General features: G+C 56.0%; 4 protein-coding genes across 4 annotated transcripts; all 4 read right to left on the bottom strand.

Moving 5' to 3' along the window:
- Window positions 1-4,290, bottom strand: LOC136563216 (protocadherin beta-15-like). The gene has a single exon (XM_066560456.1). The coding sequence runs from the start codon at window positions 4,288-4,290 to the stop codon at window positions 1,261-1,263; it is 3,030 nt and encodes a 1,009-aa protein (XP_066416553.1). The 3' UTR covers window positions 1-1,260.
- Window positions 4,291-4,498: 208 nt separating this feature from the next.
- On the bottom strand, window positions 4,499-8,439 carry LOC136562957 (protocadherin beta-15-like). The gene is made up of 2 exons (XM_066560062.1): window positions 5,614-8,439; window positions 4,499-5,563 (listed from the first exon to the last, which is right to left on the bottom strand). Exon 1 carries the CDS (start codon window positions 8,239-8,241, stop codon window positions 5,797-5,799), a length of 2,445 nt encoding a protein of 814 aa, XP_066416159.1. The 5' UTR covers window positions 8,242-8,439; the 3' UTR covers window positions 4,499-5,563; window positions 5,614-5,796.
- A 553-nt stretch (window positions 8,440-8,992) lies between these two features.
- On the bottom strand, window positions 8,993-22,058 carry LOC136563215 (uncharacterized). Its single transcript, XM_066560455.1, has 3 exons — window positions 19,560-22,058; window positions 17,746-17,860; window positions 8,993-13,144 (listed from the first exon to the last, which is right to left on the bottom strand). Exons 1-3 carry the CDS (start codon window positions 21,993-21,995, stop codon window positions 10,248-10,250), a joined length of 5,448 nt encoding a protein of 1,815 aa, XP_066416552.1. The 5' UTR covers window positions 21,996-22,058; the 3' UTR covers window positions 8,993-10,247.
- Window positions 13,144-15,993, bottom strand: LOC136562926 (protocadherin beta-16-like). The gene has a single exon (XM_066560022.1). The coding sequence runs from the start codon at window positions 15,955-15,957 to the stop codon at window positions 13,576-13,578; it is 2,382 nt and encodes a 793-aa protein (XP_066416119.1). The 5' UTR covers window positions 15,958-15,993; the 3' UTR covers window positions 13,144-13,575.
- Window positions 22,059-22,497: the final 439 nt, after the last annotated feature.

Raw genomic sequence — 22,497 nt, 5'->3', positions numbered from 1 at the left:
TTCTGTCTCCACAAAAGGGGGTTCACTTTATTTCAGTCTAACACATTTTTCAGTTTCTCATCCCAGAGTTATTCCGATTTACAAGGTTAAGCTGTATAATGTCAGCACATCACAGCGTGAGGGAGGCTTTCCCATTATTTCATGCATCACAGACATCATTCAAACAAGCAGTTCCGCTAGATGGGGTGGCAGTCCTTCTCTAGATCAGCAGGCTCAGTACAGTGCTCATTCCATTTCAGAGGAGAAAGTGTGCGCATGGGAATGCAAATGTTCTGACTCAAACACAGAAAATCATGTGGGAACAGCTTTCTAGTGCCATGAAGAAGCCTTGGGATTCAGGAACAACAATAAAAAGACTAACCTCAATATCTTTTTTTTTAATCACTTCTTGAATCTATCTTACAAAAATTGTGTTTTACTATATATAGATAGATGTTTCCTTCAATGCATTCAATGACAATGAACATGTTTCTACAGCTCTGTACAGCTGCAGTCTACCTGCAGAAGTTTGCAGTGTTTGTGCTCCTGTGTTTCGAAGCCAATTCTGAGGTGACAGAACACCCAAGCCCTTCTGGTAAGCCAAAGGAAAATTTCGTTGTGCATTTTACAGCTCTACTCTGGCTAGATAAGGATGATGAGAGTGCTGTTGTGAAAGGGTCCAAAGCACCTCCTTCCCTGCTGAGCTGGCATTGCCTGTTGTAATGGCTGGGTGGGAGAAACCGCCTACTTCACCAGGCAGTAAGTATGAAGCCTCTGCAGATATTCAATGTCCGCACACAGAGCTCAAGTCTCAGAAAGAGGCATCCAGAATGCAGGGAAAAAAGGGCCTAGTTTTCACGTGGCATTGTGACTCAGCAGTCAAAGCTTCCTTGCTTTCCAGAGTTGAGAAAATCCTTTTTGCATTTCAGTGAGGATATGATTAGTTTGGCTAACAGTTGTATTGTCTTGAAGATCAGAATAAAAAGATCCTCTGTCTAGTCAGACAGCAGGGGAAAGCAAATCATAGATTGAGGGCTAAACACATACATAAAGCCTCTCAGAAAAGGTGAAACCTATTACACACTAAGTGAGAGCACCTCGGGTTCTTTTATTTCCTCCATTGCTTTTTGGGGTGGCAGACATTGATTTCAAAGAGAATTTGCAGGAAGCAGGTAAAACCAATACAAAATACAAATTTCTATAGCGGATCCATTGCCACATGCTGCAGCCTGGATATCTTCCTCCCAAGAGCCATGAAGCCTCAGTCTGTGCAGACTCCATCTAGTCAAAGGAAAGAGCATTGAACTGTCCTGCAGAGAGAGTGCCAGCACTGTCTGGGGCCATGTCCTCGCTGCTGACAGGGCCAGCGGGGAAATCCTGTTCCTCATGGGGGCCCTGGCCCACGGCGCAGTGCTGTGGGGGCAGGCTGGGCAAGATGGGCTTGAGGAATCTGAACTCGCTGTTGCCCGAGCCCGTGGTGAGGCTGATCTCGTAGCAATAGGGGCGGGGCAGGGTCCCTGCAGCAGCGGCTGCATGGGCCAGGCCGCTCTGCAAGGTGTCGGCAGCATAGAGCACCTGGCCAGCCTTCAGCTCCTTCCTCCTGCACAGCCTGCGAGCCACCAGCGCTGCGGTGGAGATGAGGAAGAGGAGGGAGACAAAGACCAAGGCAATGATTAAATAGGTGGTGAGGGAGGCGGCCTGATCCTCGGTGGCCGGGCCGCTGTGCGGGAGGCGCACGTCGGAGAAGTCCTTGAGCAGGAGAGCGCTGAGAGCTGCCGTGGCTGACAGCGGGGGCTTGCCGTTGTCTCTGACCAGCACAAGGAGCTTCTGCTTGACGCTGTCTCTCTCTGTCACCGGCCTCCTGAGACGCACCTCGCCGCTTTGGAGGCCCACGGAAAACAGGCCTGGGTCGGTGGCCCTCAGCAGGTGGTAGGAGAGCCAGGAGTTCTGTCCCGAGTCGGCATCGACGGCCACCACTTTGCTGATGAGGTAGCCCGCCTCAGCCGACACGGGCACCAGCTCACTGGAGGCCGGGCTGCTCTCGGGGGCCGGGTAGAGCACGAGCGGGGCGTTGTCGTTCTCGTCCAGCACCACAAGGCGGACGGTGACGTTGGCTCGGAGGGGAGGAGAGCCCGCGTCAGAGGCACTGACCGTCACCTCGGTCTGCCTCAAGTGCTCGTAGTCCAGGGGCCGCAGCACAAACACGTGTCCCGTCTCAGAGTTCACCGAGATGCAGGAGCACCAGGGCCGCTCTGGCCCTTGCTCTGCTGCCAGGGAATAGGTCACCTTGGCATTGAGCCCCACGTCAGCATCTGCAGCGCTCACGGCCCCAACAAACACCGTGGGGACGTTGTTCTCCCGCACGTACATGGTGTAGGAGGTCTGGTTGAAGACGGGGGCGTTGTCGTTGACGTCGGAGATGTCCACGGTGAAGGTCTGCGTGGTGCTGAGAGGAGGCGAGCCCGCATCTGCTGCCGTGACACTCAGGACGTACTGAGGCGTCTCCTCGCGGTCCAGCGCGCTCACTGTCACCAGCTCATAGTAATTCTTATAGGCCGGCCGCAGGGAGAAGAAGAGCTGATCCTGCAGGGCACAGGAGATCTTCCCGTTGGCACCAGAGTCCCGGTCCCTGACCGTAAACAGGGCAACCACTGTGCCGGGCACTGTGTTCTCGGGCAGGGGACTGCTGAAGGAACTGACCACCAGCTCTGGGGCATTGTCATTCACATCCACCACCTCCACCAACACCTTGCAGATGGCTGAGAGGCCTCCTCCATCTGTGGCTGTAACACGGAGTTCATGATGCTCTGCTGCCTCAAAGTCCAGAGGTTTTGTGAGTGTAATTTCCCCAGTTTTGGGATCAATCATGAATGCTGACTCACTCTGTCCCACTGCCTGGCTTAGTTGATAGGAAATGTCTCCATTGACTCCTACATCTGGATCAGTTGCCAGCACAGTCAGAACCACAGAGCCTTCTGGTGTGTTCTCCAAAACCTTTCCAATGTACACCTCTTGTGTGAATTTGGGAGCATTGTCATTTACATCTAGAATGACAATTTTCACTTCTGTTGACCCACTTCTGGGAGGAGAGCCACCATCTACAGCAATGAGAAAGAAGATCATCTCTGCCTCTTCCTCTCTATCTAGTGGCTTTTTCAACACTAGCTCAATATATTTTACATCCTCACTCCGACTTCCATATGAGACACTAAAGTACTCGTTCTCGGGAGAGATGCTGTACTCCTGGACTGTATTACTGCCAATATCGAGGTCTTGTGCTCCCTCCAGTGAGAAACGAGAAACTGGCACTGTCATTTCAGGGATCCTAAAATTCACTCGCTCTTCTCGGAAAACAGGAGAATGGTCATTGATATCGTCCAAGGTCACCTCGACCCGAAAGAACTGCAGGGGGTTGGAGAGCAGCAGCTCGAGGGGGAGCATGCAGGTGTCGGACTGGGCGCACAGCTCCTCCCGGTCGAGCCTCCCCGCCACGACGAGGCGGCCGGAGGCGCGCTCGAAGCGAAAATGCTGCCGGCCGTCCTCCGAGACCAGGCGGGCGCGGCGAGCCGAGAGCTGCGCCGGCGTCAGCCCCGCGTCCTCCGCCAGCTCGCCCACCAGGGAGCCGCTTTCCGCCTCCTCGGCTACGGAGTAGCGGATGGGCTCGGCGCGAGCGAGCGGCAGCCCCAGCAAAGCACACACACAAAGCACTTGCCTTGCGAGCGCCATGGCGCGGCGGCGGCGGCGGCGGCGGCCGTTGTCGGTGTCGGTTTGGGTGTCGCGGCGGGTGTCCCGGGCGATTCCGGGCGGAGAGCGGCGAAGTGCGGGCCGGGCTCCTTCCCTCGCTGTCTGAGATTGCGGCCGGCGGCCCGTAAGGCAGCCGGGGTGTGCCGGCAGCGGGTGACACGGGGCAGCGCTCGCTGCCGCAGCCTCTGCCACCACCTCCCGGCTGCGCTGGTCTAAGCTGAACTGAACTGAGCTGAGCTGGGCTGGGCTGGGCTGGGCTGGGCTGGGCCGAGCTTGCTCGGGCTGTGGCGCTCCGGGCTCGGCCGCCTCCGCTGCCGCAGCCGCTCGGCGCCGCCTTGGCCGAGGGCACCACCCAGCGGTGCGCGCTGGGACTGCAGCCGCCGCCGCCTGCAGCCCGCGCTGCCGCTCGGCCCGGCCCGCGATCCCGAAGGCAGCGAGAAACCCGGGGCCGGCACCGCAACGCGGCCTTAACCAGGGCAGCCCAAAGACCGGGCTCAACCCACAACGGCCAAGAGCCTTTCCCGACAGGAGAAACCTCACAGAGACAGGGAGTTGGTAAAAGCACATGCATGCCAATGAACACCTTCCTTGCTGCATCACCATACTCAGGCACGGTACCAACCAAACATTGCTTCACTCAACGACCAAACATTGCTTCAGTCAAGGAACACAGTGAGAAAAGAGTCGCAGAATTTTGAAAAGCCTTGAAGGAGCTTTCCAGATAAGCACGCGTCTAAACAAGTTCTATTTTCACAAAAGGAGTCAGGACGTCGTGTGTATTTAAGTCCTACACAATTTTTTATTTGTTAACCTCAGAGGTATACCAGTTTACAACCTTAATCTCACTTTGTCAGAATACAGGGTGAGGGAGTCTTTCTGATTATTTCATGCATCACAGACTTCATTGAGACCACCAATTATTCTCGATGGGGTGGCAGCCCTTCTCTAGAGTAACTGGCTCAGTACAGTGCTCAGAAGGAGAAAAGGCAGACATGGGAAGGCTCTAAGACAAACACAGAAAATCACATCGGGACAACTTTCTACTTCCATCAAGAAGCCTTGGGATTCAGGAACAACAATGAACAGAACAAACTCAACACCTTTTCTTAAGTTCTTCTTGACTCTACCTTCCAATAATTGTCTTTTTATATTTGTGGAATTTTCCCTTAATGTATTCAATGACAACAAACATCTTTCTGTTACATGTTACAGCTCTGTTCAGTTACAATCTACCGTACCACTATTTGTGCTCCTGTAATTCCAAGGCAATCCTGAGGTGACAGAACACACAGGCCTTTCTCATAAGCCAAAGGAAAACTTTTTTGTGCCTTTTGCTGCTCTACTCTAAGCTAGATAATGAAGATGAGACTGCTGTTTTCACAGGGTCGACATCACACACTTTTCTGCTGGGCGGCCATTGCCTGTGCTGCAGTGTCTGGGTGGGACTGACTCCCTGCTTCACCAGGCAACACGACTGAAGCACCTGCAGATATTCAACGTCTGCATGGCCAAACATAATTACAAGAAAGCAAAGCACACATAGCTGACATCTCAGACAGAGACATCCAGAATCCAGGGAAGAAAGGGCCTAGTGCTCACGTGATATTAGTACTCACAATGTCCTTGCTTTCCAGAGGTGGGAAAAAGAGTTTTTCTACTTCAGTGAGGATATGATTCATTTGGGCAACAGTGATATTTCTTGAAGATCAGAATAAAAAGAAGCTGTGTCTTGTCAGTGAGCAAGAGAAAGCAGATCATAGATTGAGTTTAAGCAGATACATAAAGCCTGATAGAAAAGGCAGTAACAGACGTGAAACCCATTTTAAAAAAGTGAGAGCACCTTGTCTTCTTATAATTCCTTCATTGCTTTGTGAAGTGGCGTGAGAGCACCTTGTCTTCTTATAATTCCTTCATTGCTTTGTGAAGTGGCAAACATGTATTTTGAAGAGAATTTAGGGAAGTTGGTTAAACCAATTTAAAATACAAATTTCTATGGAGGAACCATTGCCACATGCTGCGGCATGAGCCTTCTCCTCCGATGGGCCATGAAGCCTCAGTCTGTGCAGAGCCCAGCTAGTCAAAGGAAAAAGCGTTGAACTGTCCTGCAGAGAGAGTGCCAGCACTGTCTGGGGCCATGTCCTCGCTGCTGGCAGGGCCAGCGGGGAAATCCTGTTCCTCATGGGGGCCCTGGCCCACGGCGCAGTGCTGTGGGGGCAGGCTGGGCAGGATGGGCTTGAGGAATCTGAACTCGCTGTTGCCCGAGCCCGTGGTGAGGCTGATCTCGTAGCAATAGGGGCGGGGCAGGGTCCCTGCTGCAGCGGCTGCATCGGCCAGGCCGCTCTGCAAGGTGTCGGCAGCATAGAGCACCTGGCCAGCCTTCAGCTCCTTCCTCCTGCACAGCCTGCGAGCCACCAGCGCTGCGGTGGAGATGAGGAAGAGGAGGGAGACAAAGACCAAGGCAATGATTAAATAGGTGGTGAGGGAGGCGGCCTGATCCTCGGTGGCCGGGCCGCTGTGCGGGAGGCGCACGTCGGAGAAGTCCTTGAGCAGGAGAGCGCTGAGAGCTGCCGTGGCTGACAGCGGGGGCTTGCCGTTGTCTCTGACCAGCACAAGGAGCTTCTGCTTGACGCTGTCTCTCTCTGTCACCGGCCTCCTGAGACGCACCTCGCCGCTTTGGAGGCCCACGGAAAACAGGCCTGGGTCGGTGGCCCTCAGCAGGTGGTAGGAGAGCCAGGAGTTCTGTCCCGAGTCGGCATCGACGGCCACCACTTTGCTGATGAGGTAGCCCGCCTCAGCCGACACGGGCACCAGCTCACTGGAGGCCGGGCTGCTCTCGGGGGCCGGGTAGAGCACGAGCGGGGCGTTGTCGTTCTCGTCCAGCACCACAAGGCGGACGGTGACGTTGGCTCGGAGGGGAGGAGAGCCCGCGTCAGAGGCACTGACCGTCACCTCGGTCTGCCTCAAGTGCTCGTAGTCCAGGGGCCGCAGCACAAACACGTGTCCCGTCTCAGAGTTCACCGAGATGCAGGAGCACCAGGGCCGCTCTGGCCCTTGCTCTGCTGCCAGGGAATAGGTCACCTTGGCATTGAGCCCCACGTCAGCATCTGCAGCGCTCACGGCCCCAACAAACACCGTGGGGACGTTGTTCTCCCGCACGTACATGGTGTAGGAGGTCTGGTTGAAGACGGGGGCGTTGTCGTTGACGTCGGAGATGTCCACGGTGAAGGTCTGCGTGGTGCTGAGAGGAGGCGAGCCCGCATCTGCTGCCGTGACCCTCAGGACGTACTGAGGCGTCTCCTCGCGGTCCAGCGCGCTCACTGTCACCAGCTCATAGTAATTCTTATAGGCCGGCCGCAGGGAGAAGAAGAGCTGATCCTGCAGGGCACAGGAGATCTTCCCGTTGGCACCAGAGTCCCGGTCCCTGACCGTAAACAGGGCAACCACCGTGCCGGGCACTGTGTTCTCAGGCAGGGGACTGCTGAAGGAACTGACCACCAGCTCTGGGGCATTGTCATTCACATCCACCACCTCCACCAACACTTTGCAGATGGCTGACAGCCCTCCACCATCTGTGGCCTTCACAATCAGCTCATGCATTTGTGCTGCTTCAAAGTCCAGAGGTTTTGTGATTTTAATTTCCCCAGTTATGGGATCAATCACGAATGCTGAGTCGCTCTGTCCCACTGCCTGGCTGAGTTGATAGGAGATGTCCCCATTGACTCCTGCATCTGGATCAGTTGCCAGCACAGTAAGAACCACAGAGCCTTCTGGCATGTTCTCCAGAACCTTCCCGACATAACGGTCTTCTGTGAATATGGGAGCATTGTCATTTACATCCAGAATGATAATAGAGATCTCGATGGTCCCACTTCTGGGAGGAGATCCCCCATCGACAGCAATAACACTGAAACCCATTTCTGCCTGCTCCTCTCTGTCTAGTGTCTTTTCCAATACAAGTTCAAGATATTTATCACCATTAGCCCGACTTCCATGGGAAACACTGAAATACTCATTCTCGGGAGTAATGCTGTATGCCTGGACTGTGTTCCTACCAATATCGAGGTCCTGAGCAACCTCCAACGGGAAATGAGCCCCAGGATCGCTTGTCTCTGGGATCTTAAAAGTCACTCTATCATTAGGAAAGACGGGTGAATGGTCATTGATATCCTGGAGAGTGACCTCGACCCGAAAGAACTGCAGGGGGTTGGAGAGCAGCAGCTCGAGGGGGAGCATGCAGGTGTCGGACTGGGCGCACAGCTCCTCCCGGTCGAGCCTCCCCGCCACGACGAGGCGGCCGGAGGCGCGCTCGAGGCGAAAATGCTGCCGGCCGTCCTCGGAGACCAGGCGGGCGCGGCGAGCCGAGAGCTGCGCCGGCGTCAGCCCCGCGTCCTCCGCCAGCTCGCCCACCAGGGAGCCGCTTTCCGCCTCCTCGGCTACGGAGTAGCGGATGGGCTCGGCGCGAGCGAGCGGCAGCCCCAGCAAAGCACACACACAAAGCACTTGCCTTGCGAGCGCCATGGCGCGGCGGCGGCGGCGGCGGCCGTTGTCGGTGTCGGTGTGGGTGTCGCGGCGGGTGTCCCGGGCGATTCCGGGCGGAGAGCGGCGAAGTGCGGGCCGGGCTCCTTCCCTCGCTGTCTGAGATTGCGGCCGGCGGCCCGTAAGGCAGCCGGGCTGTGCCGGCAGCGAGTGACACGGGGCAGCGCTCGCTGCCGCAGCCGCTGCCACCTCCTCCCGGCTGAGCTGGGCTGGTCTAAGCTGAACTGAGCTGAGCTGGGCTGGGCTGGGCTGGGCCGGGCTTGCTCGGGCTGTGGCGCTCCGGGCTCGGCCGCCTCCGCTGCCGCAGCCGCTCGGCGCCGCCTTGGCCGAGGGCACCACCCAGCGGTGCGCGCTGGGACTGCAGCCGCCGCCGCCCGCAGCCCGCGCTGCCGCTCGGCCCGGCCCGCGATCCCGAAGGCAGCGAGAAACCCGGGGCCGGCACCGCAACGCGGCCTTAACCAGGGCAGCCCAAAGACCAGGCTCAACCCACAACGGCCAAGCCTCACATTTCAGCCCACAACGACACGACAAACCTCACACAGATAGGGATGTGTTAAAAGTACGGACATGCCAATGAACAGACTCCCGGCTTCATCTCTACAATCAGGCACTGTACCGACTCCACACAGTTTCTGTCAAGGGGCAAAGTGAGAAAAAGACTGGCAGGATTTTGAAAACCTTGAAGGAGCGTTCCCAAAAATAACGTCTCTATAGACACTTTGGTCTCCACAAAAAGAATTAATCTGTACTTTTTATTTCAGTCTATCATATTGTTTTTAATTGTTAAACTCCGAGGTATACCAGTTTACAATGTTAAACTGTATAACTTCAGCACAACACCCCGCGAGGCTTTCTGAATATTCCATGCATTACAGACATTATTCAAACAACCAGTTATTACACATCAGGGGGCAATGCTTCTCTATTGAAAAAGGCTAAACAATGCCCAATACAGGTCACAGAGTCGAGAAGGAAGGGCGAAATTCAGAATGTAGATGCTCTAGAACAAATTGACACAGTCATGGGATGATGCTTTCTAGTCCCAACAAGAAGCCACTGAATTCAGAATCAAGAATGTGAAACAAAACACAAACTTCTGTTTTCGAATTCTTGATTTTATCTTCAGAATATTATCATTGATGAACATGTGGCATTTTCATGTAGACAAAGACAATGGATATGTTTTCATGAATCTGTACAGTTACAGCCTGTCCAAACTCAGATTGTCCAGATGCTGCTGTATTTCAAAGGTAATGCCAAGGAGAAAGAACACCAAACCCAAACTTATAGGCCAAGGGGAAATTTTCTTGAGCATTGTGGTGCTCTTTTCTGCCCTGAAAGGGTCAAAACTCCAGTCTTCTTCTGCCGAGCTGGAAATGACTGCAGTGCAACGGTTGGATTGGAACAACACCCAGTTTCACTGGGCAGTATTAGTGAAGCATCTGCAGATGCAAAATAGTCATGCAGAGAGACATACTGAGAATAAAGAGTAACACACAGAGACCACACATGCCAGGCAGAGACATCCAGAAGCCCAGAGAGAAAAAGCCCTGTGTTAACAGAACATCGTAAAACAATATTCAGAACTACGTTGTTTTCTGTGGAAAAGGCCTGTCTGTCATTTCAGCAAGTGTGATATTAGTGTACACAACTATGCCATTGAGCTATAAGAAGAATAAAAAATCCAATGGCGGATCAAACAGGAAAAGACACAAGATCAAAGTTGGGTGCACATTATTAAAGGCTATCAGAAAGGGCTGGGAAAGAGGTGAAATATCCTATTGTCTGAGGGAAAGAATCAAAGTATCTTTTTTTCCTTATTTGTGTTTTTGGAGTGGAAGAAATATTTTACTCTGACTCAAAATTTGAGGAAGTTGGCTATGCTGGAGGGGAACATATTTTCTGTGGAGAAACATTTGCCACAGGCTGCAGTCAGGATGCCCTCTTAGCCCCATGGCCCAAGAAGCGTCAGTCTGTGCAGAGCCCAGCTAGTCAAAGGAAAGAGCATTGAACTGTGCTGCAGAGAGAGTGCCAGCACTGTCTGGGGCCATGTCCTCGCTGCTGACAGGGCCAGCGGGGAAATCCTGTTCCTCATGGGGGCCCTGGCCCACGGCACAGTGCTGTGGGGGCAGGCTGGGCAGGATGGGCTTGAGGAATCTGAACTCGCTGTTGCCCGAGCCCGTGGTGAGGCTGATCTCGTAGCAATAGGGGCGGGGCAGGGTCCCTGCAGCAGCGGCTGCATGGGCCAGGCCGCTCTGCAAGGTGTCGGCAGCATAGAGCACCTGGCCAGCCTTCAGCTCCTTCCTCCTGCACAGCCTGCGAGCCACCAGCGCTGCGGTGGAGATGAGGAAGAGGAGGGAGACAAAGACCAAGGCAATGATTAAATAGGTGGTGAGGGAGGCGGCCTGATCCTCGGTGGCCGGGCCGCTGTGCGGGAGGCGCATGTCGGAGAAGTCCTTGAGCAGGAGAGCGCTGAGAGCTGCCGTGGCTGACAGCGGGGGCTTGCCGTTGTCTCTGACCAGCACAAGGAGCTTCTGCTTGACGCTGTCTCTCTCTGTCACCGGCCTCCTGAGACGCACCTCGCCGCTTTGGAGGCCCACGGAAAACAGGCCTGGGTCGGTGGCCCTCAGCAGGTGGTAGGAGAGCCAGGAGTTCTGTCCCGAGTCGGCATCGACGGCCACCACTTTGCTGATGAGGTAGCCCGCCTCAGCCGACACGGGCACCAGCTCACTGGAGGTCGGGCTGCTCTCGGGGGCCGGGTAGAGCACGAGCGGGGCGTTGTCGTTCTCGTCCAGCACCACAAGGCGGACGCTGACGTTGGCTCGGAGGGGAGGAGAGCCCGCGTCAGAGGCACTGACCGTCACCTCGGTCTGCCTCAAGTGCTCGTAGTCCAGGGGCCGCAGCACAAACACGTGTCCCGTCTCAGAGTTCACCGAGATGCAGGAGCACCAGGGCCGCTCTGGCCCTTGCTCTGCTGCCAGGGAATAGGTCACCTTGGCATTGAGCCCCACGTCAGCATCTGCAGCGCTCACGGCCCCAACAAACACCGTGGGGACGTTGTTCTCCCGCACGTACATGGTGTAGGAGGTCTGGTTGAAGACGGGGGCGTTGTCGTTGACGTCGGAGATGTCCACGGTGAAGGTCTGCGTGGTGCTGAGAGGAGGCGAGCCCGCATCTGCTGCCGTGACACTCAGGACGTACTGAGGCGTCTCCTCGCGGTCCAGCGCGCTCACTGTCACCAGCTCATAGTAATTCTTATAGGCCGGCCGCAGGGAGAAGAAGAGCTGATCCTGCAGGGCACAGGAGATCTTCCCGTTGGCACCAGAGTCCCGGTCCCTGACCGTAAACAGGGCAACCACCGTGCCGGGCACTGTGTTCTCGGGGAGGGGACTGCTGAAGGAACTGACCACCAGCTCTGGGGCATTGTCATTCACATCCACCACCTCCACCAACACTTTGCAGATGGCTGAGAGGCCCCCTCCATCTGTGGCCCTTACACGGAGTTCATGATGCTCTGCTGCCTCAAAGTCCAGAGGTTTTGTGATTTTAATTTCCCCAGTTATGGGATCAATCACAAATGCTGAGTCGCTCTGTCCCACTGCCTGGCTGAGTTGATAGGAGATGTCCCCATTGACTCCTGCATCTGGATCAGTTGCCAGCACAGTAAGAACCACAGAGCCTTCTGGCATGTTCTCCAGAACCTTCCCGACATAACGGTCTTCTGTGAATATGGGAGCATTGTCATTTACATCCAGAATGATAATAGAGATCTCGATGGTCCCACTTCTGGGAGGAGAGCCACCGTCCACAGCAATAACACTGAAACCCATCTCTGCCTGCTCCTCTCTGTCTAGTGGCTTTTCCAAAACAAGTTCAAGATATTTGTCATCATTAGACCCACTTTCATAGGAGACACTGAAATACTCATTCTCGGGAGTAATGCTGTACTCCTGGACTGTGTTCCTACCAATATCGAGGTCCTGAGCAACCTCCAGTGGGAAACGGGAGCCTGGGTCGCTCCTTTCCAGGACCTTAAAATTGACTCGTTCCTCGGGGAAGACAGGTGAATGGTCATTGATATCCTCCAGAGACACCTCGACCCGAAAGAACTGCAGGGGGTTGGAGAGCAGCAGCTCGAGGGGGAGCATGCAGGTGTCGGACTGGGCGCACAGCTCCTCCCGGTCGAGCCTCCCCGCCACGACGAGGCGGCCGGAGGCGCGCTCGAAGCGAAAATGCTGCCGGCCGTCCTCCGAGACCAGGCGGGCGCGGCGAGCCGAGAGCTGCGCCGGCGTCAGCCCCGCGTCCTCCGCCAGCTCGCCCACCAGGGAGCCGCTTTCCGCCTCCTCGGCTACGGAGTAGCGGATGGGCTCGGCGCGAGCGAGCGGCAGCCCCAGCAAAGCACACACACAAAGCACTTGCCTTGCGAGCGCCATGGCGCGGCGGCGGCGGCGGCGGCGGGCGGTGTCGGTGTGGGTGTCGCGGCGGGTGTCCCGGGCGATTCCGGGCGGAGAGCGGCGAAGTGCGGGGCGGGCGCCTTCCCTCGCTGTCTGAGATTGCGGCCGGCGGCCCGTAACGCAGCCGGGGTGTGCCGGCAGCGGGTGACACGGGGCAGCGCTCGCTGCCGCAGCCGCTGCCACCTCCTCCCGGCTGCGCTGGGCTGGTCTAAGCTGAACTGAACTGAGCTGGGCTGGGCTGGGCTGGGCTGGGCCGAGCTTGCTCGGGCTGTGGCGCTCCGGGCTCGGCCGCCTCCGCTGCCGCAGCCGCTCGGCGCCGCCTTGGCCGAGGGCACCACCCAGCGGTGCGCGCTGGGACTGCAGCCGCCGCCGCCCGCAGCCCGCGCTGCCGCTCGGCCCGGCCCGCGATCCCGAAGCCGCAGCGGGGGCTCCTGCGGCGGGGTGCGCTCACATTCTCCGCGGAGAGAAGTTCCAGGGCGGATGGGCACTATCCCTGGGAGAGTTCCGGCGCCGGAGCATCGTCGGCAGCTCCTCCGCTTCCAGTCTTCTCGCCTCGCTGGTCCGAACTCTTGGCCTGCTGTGCTCCTGTCTACCCATTGTCGCGTCCGTGGCTTTCGAGAAACGCGGCGGCAAGAGAGGCTCAACGATTTTCCAGGGCACCATGAGGCAGAGGCTGATTTCGGAGGGACTGAGCCGCGTTCCACGGCAGGAGAAACCGGCATGAAGCCTATGCAGGGAAATTATGCCTATAACAGCCGGGAATGGCACTACTAGTACTGGGTAATCTCTGAGGACGGGGAAGGGAGGTGCGTCTCAGCACAGCTCAGGCATGGACGCGCACGCCTACTGGCCAGTCTCGCTGCTAAAAGGGAGGAGTGGCTGTGCTCCCCGCCTGGGTGTCCCGGTCGCAGGCGGGCTGCGAGCAGCGTAGCGGCTCCTCGCTCTTGTTCAGCCCCGCCTCTGCGTTGCTATGAAGGCTGGGCAGGATTGGCCTCACGAACTGGAATTCGCTCCTCCCCGAGCCGCTGGTCAGACACATTTCGTAGCGGTAAGCTGGCGACAGAGTGCCCGTGCTGCCCATGCCCACGCCGTCGCTGGCGAAGTCTCCGTCCGCGTAGCAGCTGGGAGAGGGAGGAGGAAGTTCTGCCCGGACGCGAGCTTTGCAGAGCGTGTTCGCTGTTAAGACGAGGACGGACAAGAGGAAAAGGGACGAGACGCAGCACAGGGAGGCGATGAGGTAAGTAGTGAGCATTTCCTCCTCGGCCACCTGCGGCTGCTGTCCGCCTGCGGGATCGTGGCCAAGCTGGTGGAAAGCATCGGAGAAATCGTCCACCAGTGCCACGGCGAGGGTGGCAGTGGCAGAGCGTGAGGGCTGCCCGCGGTCCCGCACCAGCACGATGAGCCTCTGCCGGGCCGCGTCCCGCTCGGTCACGGCCCGCGCCGTGCGCACCTCGCCGCTGTGCAGCCCCACGCGGAACAGCCCCGGCTCCGTGGCCTTGGCCAGCTCGTAGTTCAGCCACGCGTTCTGCCCCGCGTCCGCGTCCACCGCCACCACCTTGGCCACCAGGTAGCCGGACGGTGCCCAGCGCGGCACCAGCTCTCCGGCCGCGCTGCTGTCGGGGCCCGGGTGCAGCAGCACGGGCGCGTTGTCGTTCTCGTCGCGCACAACGATGCGCAGCACGGCCTGGGTGCTGAGCGGCGGGGAGCCGCCGTCGGCTGCGCTCACTGTCACCTCGAAGGAGCGCACCTTCTCGTAGTCCAGCGGGCGCAAAGTCCGGACGGTTCCACTCTCCGCGTCCACTGACACGAAGGATGCGGCGGCGAGGGTGCCCGTCGGTGGCGGCACTACCGAGTATCTCACGCGGGCGTTCTCTCCCGCGTCAGGGTCCGTGGCACTGAGGCGGCCCAGGCTCCTCCCCGCGGGCTCGTTTTCGCTCATCGCCATGGTGTAAATGGCCTGGGTGAAGGTGGGTGCATTGTCGTTCACATCCAAGAGCCGCACGAGCAGGGTTTTGGATGCCGAGAGGGCGGGGGAGCCCTCGTCTCGAGCTCGCACCGTCACGTTGTATTCCTCCACCTGCTCCCGGTCCAGCGTCTCTGATGTCACCAGCGCGTACGCGTCGGCTGCCAGCAGAGTGATCCTGAAGGGTTGCTCTCCTGTCAGCTCGCAGGTCGTCCTGCCATTGTCCCCCGAGTCCCGGTCTCTCACGTTGAAGAGGGCCACCACGGTGTCCGGCGGGGCGGCTTCGGAGAGGGTGCTGGTGAGCGAGGTGATGATCACCTCGGGGGCATTATCGTTCACGTCCTTCACCTGCACCTCCACCTTGCAATGCGTGGACAGGCCCCCTCCATCTGTGGCTTGGACGTCTATCTCATAGCTCTTTTTTTCTTCATAATCCAAAGGCTTTTTGAGTCGAATCTGGCCTGTCTCTGGGTTTATTTTAAACGTTTGGAGATTTTCTTCTGAATTTTGAAATATGGAATACACTATTTCCCCATTTGTTCCTTCATCTAAATCGCTAGCAGACACTGCCACCACTATGGTGTCCTTTGAGCTATTTTCCATTACAGAGACTTTGTATAAAGTCTGGGTAAATACCGGGCTATTGTCGTTTGTATCCAGGACTACCACGCGGATTAAAGCTGTGCCAGACCGCGGTGGATTCCCACCATCCACAGCCGTGATGATAAAAGCAACTTCTGCCTGCTGCTCCCGGTCCAGGGCTCGATCCAACACCAGCTCGGCGTACCTCCCGCCGTCATTTCGCCGCTGGGTGTACACATGGAAATACTCGTTCGAGCTGATACTATAATGCTGAAGGCTGTTGTTCCCCACGTCTGGATCGTGAGCACTTTCCAACAAAAACCGAGTCCTGGGCATTGCAGATTCCGGGATCGTTAAAACAATCTCTCTGTTTAAGAACACAGGAGCATGATCATTTATGTCGGTGAGTCTCACCTCAGCTCGGAAGGACTGCAGTGGGCTCTCCAGCAGCACCTCGAAACGCACCAAGCAGGGCTCGCTCTGTCCACACAGCTCTTCCCGATCCATTTGCTCTCTCACCACCAAGTCCCCGGTGTGCTGGTTCAGCTGTAAATACTGCTTTTCTCCTTCAGGAACGACTCGAGCCTGACGAGCCAATAATTCCTCACCGGTTAGTCCCAAATCCTTAGCGATATTCGCTACAAAAGAGCCTCTCTCCGCCTCTTCGGGCACAGAGTACCGAGCGGTTTCTGCTCTCATCCCCGAGACGCAGAGGACAAGGAGCAGAGCCGCCACTCGCCCCGGGAGCGGTTCCTCGCTCTTCCTCGGCTTCATTCTCTTCCAGAGACCCGATCTCGTCCTCTGTAAGCCGGATGGAGCTGCCGATACAGCCTGCCGACCCCCCAGCGGAGCAGCTCGGGATGGTGCAGCCCCGCCCGCCCGAATCGCGGGGGCAGCGGAGCTCTGGAGCTGCGCGGAGCTCCCGCGGTCAGCAGCGGCACCAGGCGGCCGAGCTGTAGAAGGATTCGAAGATTTCCCAGCGCAAAGCCTGGAAAGCAGAGATTAACGGCTCGTTTTCTCCTTTCCTAGGTCAAAGCATAGAGATTGAAATGTCCATACAACCGTATTCAAAGTATGGCCACTGGCTGGATGAGCAATGCCTCTGTTTACCTTCTTCTTCAAAACAAAGTGTATATAAAGCTGGGTCGTTCCTTTTGTTTTGGTTCCCCCCCCACTTCCCGCAGTGTGAACTCTTTGAATAAAGGATTTTCCGTCTGCTCAGCTGGAACAGCTGTGTATTGTTACAGGGGTCCAGCCACCAGGTGAGGTGGTCTTTTAACCACGGCAGCAAGGGCCAGGGTCGTTCTCGGAATGGACAGAGATTGTTCCCGCAGTTCATGACTTCTTCTGCTGGGAGCCTTTGGGAATGGGCTGGAGGCAGCATCTCAGACCTCAGCTCCACTCAGAAAAAAACTCTTCCGCCTTGCTCCGACTTCTGAGACCGTCCTATTTCCCAGATAGTTCTGATTTCCCCCGGCATTAATTCCATTCCAGATGCACGGATGTATTCCCGAAATCCTGCTCTTGAGTTGGCTTTTTCCTCGGCCATGACTGTGGCAAGTGATCTCGAGACAGCACACTCACCCGGGAGAGTTCCAAGCAGATTTTATTGTTTTCTGACATCACTCATTTGACTCTTTAAAATGGTTCAACGACAGGAATTATCACATTACTTTATAGTTTAATACCGGCTGACCAAAGAAAACCAGAAAGCTTCTTGACACCCTATATTCTACAGTGTCCTAAGCTAATTGTAAATGGTTTCGTCTATTTTACTGAAAACCCACAAACAATACTTTTAATTATCTTGGTTTTTAAAAACCGTGAAATAGTATTTTCAACTTTATGGAAAAAAAAGAAAGGAAGAAAGAATACACTGCTCAAAGCCCACTCTTTATAATTAGGAGAGCCTGTAAATTCCTGGTCAAATATGTCATGTGCCAATGCCAGCAGTTCAAAATGTAAACAGCTTCTGCCTATTTTGTAAGAAATTCCTTTGCAAGCACCACTTAATTTTACATAATATCTGTTTTGCCTGGTGTTGAATACACGGCAGAAAATTAAGATATTTTTATATAAACTCTCTCCATAAAAAGAAAGAAACAAACAAAGCACAAAAGGAAATCCCCCAGAGAAGGCGGTGTAACAAGAAGTTAAAGATCTGCTGCCAGTTTTCTGTATTTCTTGAAGTATGTAAAAGCAGTAGCACTCTCACAATCATACATTATTAGGTATGGTAATTATTGATTATTATGATCATAATTGATTATTATGATCATAATTGATTATTATGTAATCAACATGCAGCACGGTTCTCCTTCTCCATCGACAGCACAGTTATACAATATCTACATGAATAAAGTACTGCTCAAGGGGAAAGTACTCTCACAGAGAAGGTTTCATCTCCCTGGTACTTTTTAGGAAGGTGACTGGTCTCTTTGTTCCCTTTTCCGTGTGAGGACAAACTTGACTTTCTCTTCGCTTATTGATGGGAGAGCCAAGGGTTTTGATCAGAACTGACATTTAGCTCCAGCTCCCTGTTTGCAGGGCAAACTGCACCTGCAGCTCTGGGCCCCGTATCTTCAGAGAGGGGAGCACTGCCCTGCAAAGAACAGAGAGAGCAGCTGTTATTTGGAGTTGAAGGAAAGCAAGCCTCACCTAGAAGCTCAGAGGATGTGAATTACACCACTGCCTGTGTCACACCCCTCCTCTCTACTGGGAGCCAAAGAGCAAGCAAGACTTGGTGGATCTCTGACCTGAATGAAGAACACCTGAAGTCAGAAACCTCCTCCAAAAAGATACTATTGCAAAATCTTAATGAATCTCTATAAAACTTTTATGAGTTTTGAGTAATTTGAAATGGTGAGAGGCCCAAACAGAAACCACAAACAGTAAATGTGGTTTAATTTTGATATATCAAGAAGGGTCCTTGTCTTCCCTGAGGCTACTGTGATTCTGACACTCTGCAGTAAAGTTAGTCCAAGTGGCGGTTATGAAATATGAAAATATTAACTGACCCTGATGGTGTTTGTGTTTCTCCAACCTCATCCATGTTCATCATCCTTCCTACTGTGAAATGCTAGATGGATCCTTGGACACTCTCCATGGAGTCCCTACAGAATCCCATACTAAGAGGTGGCTGACTGATAACCACACTTTTCTGGCCAACACTATCAATGCAAGTCACAAAAACATAAGGGAATTTAATGGCAGTGGTTCCCACCTCCATAGGCTCCAACAGTTTGTAAGACAGCTTGAGTTCAGCACTGCCACCACCCTGGTGAATGGCACAGGGCAGCACCGAGCACCAGCTCCCAACAGCAGTGCAGGGGACATAGCTGGGGTCACCCTTTGCACAGCTGTCCCTGCAGTCCCATCTGACGCTGGACAGGCCACTACATTCCTGTTACTGCCACCTCCGGGAGGATGTATCCTTAGGAATGGTGTCATTCCTGCTCCAGGTATCTACACAGTGTGTGGGCAGGACCCACACGTCTGTGGGCACACGGGTTGTGGTAATTGGGGGTGGGGCTGCGGCCCAGCCTCATCCCCAATGGGCTACAGCTGTGCAGGACAGGTGATCAGTATTGAAAGTGATGAGCCCTGGCATGCCCAGGTGCACTGATCAATCTCAAAAAGGTAGAGAGGACACACAGGTGCAATGCATGAACATGAAGGGTATAAAAGGCTGGGCTAAAGAACAAGAAGGTCACACTCTTGGAGCCTTTTGGAGGGGTATGGTGTTAGTCTGTATGGGCTAATGCTTGAAGCCTTCTGACATTGTATGGTGTGTTGTGGCCAGATCTGCTGCGACACATCTCTACCTGTGCTTTTCACCTTCTCACGGCCTCAATCCTCCCCTTTGAAGAGACACCAAAGACTTGATCTATCACGAATACTCAGCATGGATATGGGCCCAGCTGCCCAGAGAGGTGGTGGGTGCCCCGCCCTGGAAATATCCAAGGTCAGCTTAGCTGGAGCTCTGAGCAACCTGGTCTAGTTGAAGGTATCCGTGCTTAGGGCATGAGGGTTTGGACTTAACAGCTTTTAAAGGTTCATTCCAACCCAAAATGTTCTATCCTTCTATGATGCAGAGAGGCATGGTTAGTCATCATTTGGGGAGCAGCTGAGCCCTGCTGGATCCTCCTGGGAGGCCTCTCCAGCAGTTCTGAGATGCTTTCTATCATCTCCTCCCACCCCAGGGACTCCTCCACCTGCAGTTCTGCAGCTTCAATAGTCCTTGCTCCCAGGGCTTGTCACACCTCCCTCCCGCCTGTCCGATGGCCCTGTCAGTCCCTCACCTGCGCAGTCCAGTCGCCCTCGGCCCCGAGGTTGGCGGCGTCCTGCGAGCACACCGAGCTCCGCTGCTCGCCGGGCCCGGGGGGCAGCCCGGCGGGGAAGCAGGGGAAGAGCGGCCTGAGGAAACGGAACTCGCTGTTGACGGTGCCGGCGGCGAAGCAGACGTCGTACACGTAGCTGCGGGGCAGGGAGCCCGCGCTGCTCTCCGTGGCTGTCGTCGGGAACGTGGGCAAAGTCTCCGTCTCGCTCCGCCTGGCCCGCCGCACCTTCACTACCAGGGCGGCCACCGCGGTGACGAGGAACAGCGCCGACACGCAGACCAGGGAGGCGATGAGGTAAAGAGTAAGCGGCCCGTCGGGCTCGGCGGCCGGTGCCTCCTTGCTCACCCGTAAATGGGCTTCGGAGAAGCCGTCCACCAGTGCCACGGCGAGGGTGGCGGTGGCAGAGCGTGAGGGCTGCCCGCGGTCCCGCACCAGCACGATGAGCCTCTGCCGGGCCGCGTCCCGCTCGGTCACGGCCCGCGCCGTGCGCACCTCGCCGCTGTGCAGCCCCACGCGGAACAGCCCCGGCTCCGTGGCCTTGGCCAGCTCGTAGTTCAGCCACGCGTTCTGCCCCGCGTCCGCGTCCACCGCCACCACCTTGGCCACCAGGTAGCCGGACGGTGCCCAGCGCGGCACCAGCTCTCCGGCCGCGCTGCTGTCGGGGCCCGGGTGCAGCAGCACGGGCGCGTTGTCGTTCTCGTCGCGCACGACGATGCGCAGCACGGCCTGGGCGCTGAGCGGCGGGGAGCCGCCGTCGGCTGCGCTCACTGTCACCTCGAAGGAGCGCACCTTCTCGTAGTCCAGCGGGCGGAGGATATAAACATCCCCGTTTTCAGCGTTGACTGACACCTCGGGCTGCTCTTTGCCCTCCTGCCGCACCAGTGCGTAATTCACACGGGCATTTATTCCTGCGTCGGCGTCCGTGGCCTTCATGCTGCCGATGCGGAGCATGGGGCTGTTGTTCTCCGTGACAGACATGGTATAAATCTCCTGGGTGAACTCTGGGGGGTTGTCGTTCACATCCGATATCTGCACGAAGATGCTTTCCTGAGAGCTCAGCCGCTTCCTACCCCAGTCTGTGGCTGTGATGGTGATGTTATACTCCGCTGTCCTCTCCCTGTCCAGAGCCGCGTTTGTTCTCAGTTCGTAGTAATTATCCAAAGTGGGGGTGAGGCTGAACGGCAGGTCCCCGTCGATGGAGCACTCCGTCCTGCCGTTGTCCCCGGAGTCCCGGTCCCGCACACTGAACAGAGCCACCACGGTGCGTGGCGGGGCGTCCTCGGGAATGGAGGCGCTGAGGGAGGTGAGCGCTATCTCCGGGGCGTTGTCATTCTCGTCCAGGACCTCCACCTGCACTTTGCAGTGCGCAGACAGCCCTCCGCCGTCCGTGGCTTTCACCACCATAGTGTGGGATTTTGCTTCCTCAAAATCCAGTTTTCCTGCGACTCGGATTTCACCGGTGGTCGGGTTCAGCTGGAAGAGCTGCCGGGATCGCTCCGATGTCTGGGTAAAGGCATAACGCACTTTCCCGTAGGACCCTTCGTCGGGATCCGTGGCAGCGACTCTGACCACCAGCTGCTCCAGGGGGCTGTTCTCAGCCAGGCGCACCTCGTAGCTCTCCCTTTCGAAGACAGGAATGTTATCATTGGCATCCACAACCACGATCCGTACCTGAGCCGTGCCCGACCTGGGTGGTGACCCCCCGTCGGTGGCGGTCAGAAGTAAATTCAGCTCTCCCTGCTCTTCACGGTCGAGCTGACGCTGTAGGACGAGCTCCGCATATTTTACGCCATTTTTTCCTGTTCCCAGAGAGAGGGAGAAATGAGGATTGGGCGCAAGGCTGTAGTTCTGCAAACCATTAATGCCCACGTCCTTGTCCTGGGCGCTTTCGAGGGGGAAACGGGAGCCAGGAGATGCTGTTTCCAGAATCTCTAAAACCATCTCCTTCTCCGGGAACACGGGCGAGTTGTCGTTTACGTCACGAACTTCCACCTCCCCTCGGATAAGCTGCAACGGATTTTCAAAGAATATCTTAAAGACGAGCGTGCAGGTATCGCTCTGCGGACAGATCTCCTCTCGGTCCAGCGACTCCTTTGCCGTCAGGACTCCGGTGTTTTGATTGAGTCGGAAAAGCTGCTCGTTCCCCTCGGACACAACGCGGGCTTTGCGAGCCGCAAGCTGGCTCAGAGGAACCCCCAGGTCCTTGGCGATATTGGCGACGAAGAAGTCGCTCTCCATTTCCTCCGGCAGGGAGTAGCGGAGGGTTTCAGCCCCGCTCTGACACACGCAAATACACAGAATAAACAAGATCACTTGCCTCTTTCTGTCACCGCTCGGTCTCCCACAGGCCATCACTCTCCAAAAAAGCCATCCGCAGTCCTCGGCGGCTCCCAGCATTTTTAGCAGCGTCCGAAAAAGAGCGGTGTGGGCCAGCAATCCTGGGGTGAAGGAATCTGGAAGCCCCCGAGTGCTCTGACTCCTTTGCGAGCAGCTCAGCTCACACGGTTTTTTTGTCTCCCTGTGTCTGCAAAGCCGGGGCGGACCGAGGAACGCTCCGGTCCGCGGCCAACATCCCCACCCAGCGTCGGAAGGGGGAATATTTGCTCTCCATCGGGGCAGCGCTGCCGGCTCGGGGTTTGCTGCTTGAACCCGCGCTCTTTGTGCCAAAGAGGATAAAAAAGGTGCGGTGTAAAAGCTCTTCTCTCTCAGAAGTGGGATTCCTGCCCACACACAGAGCGCTGCTCCGGGTATCACATCCCAGCTCGCAACCACGAACTCTTCATATGCAGCTTTTGGTTTGCCTTGTGTAGACACGGCAAGTTCCACTTCCACAGAAGAGATTTGCCTTCTCTTCTCCACTTGTTAATCAGCACAGGACGATTAGTAGGTGTGGCGAGTC

The sequence above is a fragment of the Molothrus aeneus genome, chromosome 15, assembly GCF_037042795.1.
Source record: "Molothrus aeneus isolate 106 chromosome 15, BPBGC_Maene_1.0, whole genome shotgun sequence".
Taxonomy (NCBI): Eukaryota; Metazoa; Chordata; class Aves; order Passeriformes; family Icteridae; genus Molothrus; species Molothrus aeneus.
Note: the sequence above shows the minus strand (reverse complement) of the source record. Positions and strands in the feature narration are given on the sequence as shown.